The 8381-nt window shown below is 38.2% G+C and overlaps 1 protein-coding gene across 1 annotated transcript in view; it reads right to left on the bottom strand.

The window, feature by feature from the left end:
• Window positions 1–1417: 1417 nt before the first annotated feature.
• Window positions 1418–8381, bottom strand: part of mrs2 (magnesium transporter MRS2) — a 7946-nt gene continuing 982 nt past the window's right edge. Inside the window, 10 exon segments of the mRNA XM_072678783.1 lie at window positions 1418–2552; window positions 3000–3113; window positions 3210–3327; window positions 3837–3989; window positions 4306–4422; window positions 4659–4789; window positions 5727–5900; window positions 6164–6276; window positions 6369–6405; window positions 6701–6777. Of these exon segments, the coding sequence (XP_072534884.1) occupies window positions 2481–2552; window positions 3000–3113; window positions 3210–3327; window positions 3837–3989; window positions 4306–4422; window positions 4659–4789; window positions 5727–5900; window positions 6164–6276; window positions 6369–6405; window positions 6701–6777 (1106 nt within the window). The 3' untranslated portion in view covers window positions 1418–2480.

Here is an 8381-nt window from a genome sequence, read left to right as displayed (position 1 = left end):
CTCCCAATGCAGGAGATGCTCTATTCACCATTAAAGGGCACAGATCATGGAAAACCATTTTTGTGGTTCCCTCTGAGGTAAAAGACTTCATGACTGTCATATAACATTATTCAAGTTTCAAAACATACAGTTTACTGATCAATCCAGAAGAAAGAACTGCAGAAACCTCTCTCTCTTTTTAGGTCAGACAAATCAGTGTATCTGCCCATGTCCACTCATTCAGCTTAAAGCTGCTTAGGTCCACCCACTCACATTGCCATTATAAGGATCGTTTTAACATGAGCTGCTCTTTAAATGAAGATCAATCAGAACAAATGTCATTTATATTTATCTGCCTGGCACTCTAGAGATCTGAATCATGGTAATCACAGGTAGATGAACAGTGCGTTAAGAATCTTCTGATCTTGTCTTCTAGTCTTGCCTCATTAATCAATTCAGATTTCTATTTGCTCAGATCAGATTTGGCCATCTTGATGGTTCACATTTCTAAATATAAGTGACCTGTATCTGTCTATAATGTGAATATTAAGCACATGCATACAGGTATAAAGACTCCATATCCATATCTGTTCTAGGGCATCACAGAAAAGACTATGTTCACTTTACTGAGGTGATTCAATTAATGATTTTTCCCATAATGTGACACAGAGCGGATGTTATTAAGGCTGTGTGGTCAGGTCAAATCAGAATTGAGTCACTTTCATATATGATCCTTGATCAGATACATATCTAGTGCCTGGGCATGTGAGATGAATGTGAACAATCTGTAACCATTCATTAAAAAAAAACATCTCGCTCAATTCAACTGACTTGAAGAGGGTCAACATGCTAAAGACATCCACAGCAGCAATTCTCAAAATTACACTGTAGATACTATATTATACATGGAATCACGTTTCAACAATATAACTTAAGACCATCATATTAGGATTCGGAAGCTATGAACCAAGGAGATGCATATCCAAACCATGTCCTCCTGGGTTTGGAAAATGTTCAAGAACAGTAGTACATTAGTTCTTTTTTGCAAAGGCTAGTTTTTCTAGAATTGTATGGTTACAACACTTTATACATTAGGGCACATACATCAAACTGTAGAAATACAGCATACACAAGTTCAAATCTTGACAAGTCCATGTTCACAAATTACATGAAAACAAGAATTGAGTTTGTGGGGTTTGTCTCTCTCTGCTGGTCTACTTGTACATTACAACTTCTCAAAAATACACTCCACATAAAGCTTCTCCTATGTAGGGTTGCTGATCTAGGATCAGCTTATTGGCGTCTTGCTTACTGTCATAACAGATCCTAGATCAGCACTCCCACCTGTGCTTTTTGACAGTCCCAGGACTATTTTGTCAAAGATTTTAAAATTTCATTCATGATTCTCTCAGTTTTACTGTTCACAAAGAAGACTCAGTTTCTATTTAGACATTTTATTCAAATCTATGCAGCCAGTGGCATATGTGCTCTATTATTTATAGTAACACAGAAGCAGCAGAACAGTTGGACTCTGTTTACACCTGGTCACGTCATGCGCCTAGAGCATTAGGATTATATCTGGTCCTGTAAACAAACCCAAGACGCATTTGTAACAGATACAAATCCTATCACCTTAAATAACTTCAGGAGTTGGTCTGAGACACAGCCGTCTTTCCAAGACACATTCAACAACCAAAACACCTCCCTGTACAACCCAAATATAAGTAATAATGGCCGTGCAATGAGCAGATTTGCATATTTCGTCCCACACGGCTATTGGATTGTGGTCCAACTAACCAAGTGTAAATGCTTGTGTTTAAAATCTTATTGTATCTTATAAGATACAATCCTGACTACTAGTCACATGAAGTGACCAGATGTAAACAGGATCTTAGACATTTAGGTGACGTAACATCTTAATGTCAATGTCAGAGGTATGTACTGGGTGTTTTTCACAGTCATAATCACAACATACTGTATACAGTGAGTAGCATAGCACACACTATGGCACACAGACCCGTCGAACAAACCCCATGTGACAAATGTCAAAGAAAAGACACCTGCTTAGTCACAGATACATTGAGTAAAAAGTGGGGAGGGGAGTTACCTTCTCCAAAACGTGTAAAATCATACACATTTTGAGCATTTTGAGCAACGGGACAGTTGGGAGCAAGCTGTGCTGAATGTATATTTAATATAAAATATATATATAATATAAAATAATAATAGGAGCATTTCACATTGGACCAGAATTTCTCCACACTGCCTGTTGCTCTATTATTTATATGCTCCAAACATTTTATTTGGAGTTCAATACTTTATTTACCTGTGTTATTATTTATATGTTATTTAAACAACATAAAACCACACATTTATTCATTTAACAATATATTTACTGTAGTGAACAGTAAATGAACAAACAAAGAGCAATAAGAGAGAGACAGAGGGAAAGAGAACAAACGAAAGAGTGAAAAATAGAGAGAGATTCTGCAGATACACCATCATCTTATTCCAGGTTTTATCTCTGTCCCTTTTAAGGTGCTGATCTGGTTTTTCCTCCAAACCGGTGGGATCTGTGGGAGAAAGATCAAGTCTGAATTACAGTGACTTTCAAAAGTAGAAGGCAACACTTGGGAATGGGAGAATCATCATAAGCGCTCTTCAATTTACAACAGCATAGCGCCTGATTTCAGTATAATGAGACAGAAACAGAGTCAGAATTTCTCCTAAACTAAATAAAGATTAGCAAATACATCTTTAAAGTAAAGTATATAAACGGAATCAGAGAAATGTTAACCTTTACTTTAGAACTTTAAAACTGACTCAGGTTGAAGCTAACTGGAGCTATGAATGCAGCAAGATATTCTGCTTGTAGTAGATAGTGATTTCAATAAAAAACTTTATCCTGCACTCAGCTAATTAATTAAGGGTGCAAGTACATCTGTTAAGCCCAGACATGAGGAACTATGAAGGACTGTTCTAGATTCCGCTGTAAAATATAAGGTGTATTCTGTAATTACTGGAGGCGGGGAAGCGGGCTCCAAGTGTCGTCCCAAAAAGGACAACAGGCGTCTCCAGATGAGACCACTGCCAAGGAACATAAGTCCAGTCACCAACCAAAATACACGTGGATCCTGCAGACACACACAGACCAAAATAAACATATATGCATCATAAAGTCCACCCAAATATCATCTATAACTCATTATTCATTTAAAACAAGTACTTACTTCTTCAAAGGAGGATTCCAGATTCATGCCAAAAGCCACACCCATCAGGCCAAATAATGATAGAGAGAAAGTTCCCATGGTAAGCTGGAGGTTCAGGCGCATCATCACATTTCGATGACTAGTGCGAATGTAGAGACAGACAATAAAAAGGGCCCGTTATCTCACTGTGAGAGCGATATCAGGGTCAAGTGTGACGACACGGTCACAGTGGTAGCAGTGGTTACACCGGAGAAAACAAAAACTGCTGTTTGTAAGAAGAATGGATGGCAGGATACACTATAGGGAGAAGGCTAGGCAGAGGTGGCAAACTACTTTCGGGGAAACTTTCTTGTCCTGGCATTCATGTGGATGCTACCTTGACATGTACCACCTATATAAACACCCATCACAACTCAGGATAATGCAGCAGATAATACAGCAAGATAATGCATCAAGAATGGTTTGAGGACCATGCCAAAAAGTTCCAGGTGCTGACTTGGCCTCAAAATTCTGTTCAAGCATCTGTGGAATGTTGTCTGATGTTAATACCAGAGGTCTCTCATGTGAGGATCTGACTGCATTGCATTTGCTGTGAGGATTTGATTGCATTCAGCCACAAGATATTAAGTGAGGTGAGGTTACATGTACCTGTCCAGGTTGATGAAGATGACACTCTCAGAGTCATCTATGAGCCCCTTTAGCTCTCGTGTTTTATTTCCCAGCTCATCTGCCTGCATGAAATAATTCTCCAGCAGCAACTCCATCTCATGAGCATGATCTATGCCTAAACTGCTCTGCTCACTGCCTCCACGTGCAAGCAAGTGCACATACACAAACACACAAACACAAAACAATATCAATTATGAAATATCAAACAGCAATATATATATTTTAAGTTTTAAGTTTTTTTAAGTCTTCTTTGCAAAAAGCTATTTCTTATAAATCATACTTATACTTATAAATAATCTATCACAATGTCATAATGCCTGCATGCATGGTATGAACATTATAGAGCATTACAAAACACTTTTGTACAAATTATTTCCAATTATTATATTTCCACCTTTTAGGTATGTAACATACAATGAAAAGTGAGTATGACAAACATTTCACTTACAATACACGGGGGTCTGTCCATTTGGTGAGACACAGCTCCTCAATTAACTCATCCTCATCCAGAATCTTTAGAAGGCTGTCCTTAAATACTTTAATGTCAGTCTCCAGTTCTGAAAGGCTAAAGAAGAATTCAGTTGGTGTTACAGGGGTTTTAGGGTTAAATTTAGGCACCAGCAAGCTGATTATACTTAAATCACACCTGGTGTGTGGAAAAGAGAGAGAGAGAAAAAACCAACCAAACATCTGCTGAAAGGTATGAAGAGGTGACAAATTAGAATAACCAGCCCAGATAGATACATTGACAACTATGTTCTGTTTGGTTTCAGAAAAAAAAAATTGCATGTCCTGACTAACCTCTTACTGCTGAGAAGAAGCATATGTAGTTTACTGCGGTCTGCGGACAGAAGTTTGGGGTCCACCAGTGAATCCAGACAGTCCATGATCTGAGGCTGAACCTCATTTAACTTAGCCTGAAGCGTGTTTATCTGTATCAAACCACGTATGCACAGAGAGATTACAGTTTTCCCAACACAGGTGGTAAACAGTTTTAACACATGACTACAGGATGAGGAAATATACTTCATGCCAGTAGGAAGGCAATTCCTTTCTGATCAAACTTTAAGTAAAAATCTGCTTGCTTATCAGTAGGGTAAAACTAATGTGTGTGTGTTTTTTTTATAATTCTTATATTAATATAAATACCTACTATTGGATTAACCGACTAAAAATATAGGAGTGTACGGTTTTTGACAAGAAATAACTGTAGCCCAATGTTTTCTGTAGTGTATTTCAGACTGTGTGAATCACCTGAACATTACAGCACATTAAGCCCATTTAACACCAGATGCAGTAACTGTCCGCCTGTCTCGTATCGTTGCATGCAATATGCTTCTGTTTAAATAAATGCATCTGGCAACACATATGTGAAACGATAAATTTAGGTTCTAGCTAGAAACAGTACAGAATTCAATAGTTTTGCAAAACTGTGCAATATATGCTTATAATCAAATACAGCAAACAGCTGTGCTTAGACTTAGTCAACTCATACAAACCTTTGTTGGGTAATAAATAGCTGATAAAGGCAAAGCAAACATTTTTTATGTAACAGCTATGCTGCAACAATGTCTACATAAGGTTTATATCTGGTTAACAAAATAAGGACATTTATAGGTTGAATTAATTCATCCATTGCAAGATAAAATAACTATGACAAAAACACCCATGTTTTACTACATCTAATGTGAAATAAGAAGGGTAGCAATGCTGTTCATGTGCCTGAAAACGTGAAATCACCACAGAGTGCTTTTGTTTTAACTTTTCCCATTCCAAACCAATCACACTGACGGCTGATCAACTTAGCAGACAAGCCCTACTCATCAGTGATCTCAGCACTGACTCAAATGACAGATGTTCAGTATTTACCCTGTGCTGCAGAATGGCCTCCAAAGCTCGGAACTCAAATGGCAGTGAGTAGGTGGCCAAGGCTCCATCCCCTGCTAACTGTGGCCCTAGCTCTAGAACCAGCCACTTCTCCAGACCCAGCCCACGAAAATCCAGCACCAGCATACACTCTGGAGTAACTACTGCTTTTAGGGACTGAAGACAGGGGGGAAAACTGTTTAGGCACTGAATCTGAAGAGGAATAGATGATTTACAGTTAGTCATCTGACAGAAAGGATGGTCCAAAAGCACTGAGAGTGAAAAGTCTTCTGACTACTATTGTGAGTCACTGCTGAATGCAAATGTGAGTGTATTGCGACGAGGACTGCTCTTGGTAATATAAGGCATTCCTCTTCAAAGACAACAATAATGTGTCATTAGCCAACAAACCACTCTGAACGTCAGAAATTAGGACATACCTCCATGCGAATGATAATTGCATTATTTCGGGATGTGATGCTGGTGAGGTGCTGGAATCTCAGATCTCTTGCCTGCAAACCAAGTTCCTGGTAGAATTCTGTTTTCTTTTTCTCTGAGGAAAAGACACAAATAAGACAACATGCCTTACGTCCAACAAAACCACTACCAACTTCAATCTAGATGCAAGTGAATGATGAAACTCACCAAATGAAGTGACATTCCCGTCTGGCTCAAATTTCATCTGTTGAGCAGAACAGTCTTTTATTCACCAAAAGATCTGTATCAACTCTCTCAGTTAGGACAAATAGAACTTTTTTTAAAAATTATTATTAGCCCTCAGTGAGGTAATATGTAACATCACCGTAAGAAGCCCTGGTCACTGTACTGTACTGATGTAGCAAAAAGACATATGAGCACACATACACCAGTGTTGATATGACAACAAAGGAGTGAAGGACAAGTGTTATACTGAAGGGCAGCACAATATAATGTACCCCCCCCCCCACCACCTCCCCCCATCCATTTTCTGAGCTTACCACAACAAAATCAGGGGCCACACTGGACAGTGCTGCTGCTTGAGAAGCGTCTGTAACTCTGCCACGACAGAAGAAGGCTGATGGGGAAAACAAATAAGCATATGTTTAATATGCTTACTAGATAAAGAAAACCAATTAAACAAAACATGATGCAAAAACAGCTGAAATAACTTCAACCAACTTTAATCGTTTCCAGTAAAAGGTGTTCAATCCTGTTGCTGGTTGAAAAAACTTTGACCCATTCCTTCTTATAAACCAACCAGCTCTTTTTAGGTCTTTCCATAACGTTTTCGAATTGGAATAAAGTCAGAACTTTGACTTGGTCATTCCAAAATGCAGAATTTCTCCGGGTTTAACCCTTTCTTTGTAGGCTTGGGTTGTTGTCTTGCTGCATGACCAACAGATACCCTGACATTCTCCTGTAGAAATTGCTGGTACAATCCAGAATTTATAGCTTCATTAAAATTGGCAAGCTATCACTGCAGCAGAAAAAAAGCCCCACACCATACTGCCACCCCCATGCTTAACAGCTGAGAAGAGGTTCTTACTGTGTAACACAGTGTTTGGTTTTTACTGTCGTTTTCACTAGAAACTAAAGCGTTTTTCATTTGGATTCATCTATCCACAGAACGTTCTTACAGCTTAGCCATATGTTCATGTGCAACCTTAAGATGGAGAGTAGTTGCATGCCTCTAGATATATATAAGGCCGGTGCTTAGCCATTCTTGCTAAGTATGTGCCTAATAATTGATTAATGACATTACATTACTTACAGCAAGAGTCACACCCTTCAACTGATTTTTGCTGGACAGCCATTCTTAAGGAGACCAACAGTGATGCCAAATCTTCTCTATTCGTGTACATCATCTGCTGTGATGATACCGTGGATTGGTGGAGGTCAAACAAAAACTTCTTTCATAACTATCTCCTGAGGTCCTCAGGAATCCTATTTTTGTTCAAGGCTTGGCACACTCTCATAACCCTGTGTGGTGAATGCCAGACTTTGGTAGTGAAGACTCACAAATATGTTCTTGAAACCTGGCATGGCCTGCTAAACTCACCCATGACCTAACTTTACATAACTCATTCTCAAAGAGGGTCACATACTTTTCCTGACAAAGACAGTTAATGTTGGATCATTTATTAAATAATAATAATACATAATTACAGTTGTTTTGGGTTCTCTTTATCTACTTTTAGGTATTAGATGAAATTCTAATCAGATTTCAGGTCACATTTATATAGAAATATAGAAAAGGGTTTAAATTCTGTATTTTCTTGCAGCACTGCAATTTATTGAAGGACACAGAATTAAAACGATCATATCAGTATAAAAACTAATATTTGGCAGTAAAAACATTCAACATTGAACAGGTGTGTAGTGTCTGGTGGATACTTTAACATACTTTAAACATTTCATTGTCTGATGATGTTCAATATCTGAGAAACTGATCATATTCTGGAGAAGCACAATGTTCAGGTGATGCTGAGCTACTGTGCCAAAATATATGCTTTTAATCAATTTGCAATAGATAAATGTTATATTTCTCTTTAATGCTATAACTCTGGCGGATTTCTCAATTTCTACATAATCATAAATGCTCACATATCAGACATCAGCATTTTATGCACATAAAAACTGCCCCACAGGCCAACTCTATCAAATTCACATCCAGTAAAA

The sequence above is a fragment of the Salminus brasiliensis genome, chromosome 5 (genome assembly GCF_030463535.1).
Source record: "Salminus brasiliensis chromosome 5, fSalBra1.hap2, whole genome shotgun sequence".
NCBI classification, from domain to species: domain Eukaryota; kingdom Metazoa; phylum Chordata; class Actinopteri; order Characiformes; family Bryconidae; genus Salminus; species Salminus brasiliensis.
The sequence above is the reverse complement of the archived record's forward strand: the minus strand, read 5'-3'. Positions and strand labels throughout refer to the sequence as shown.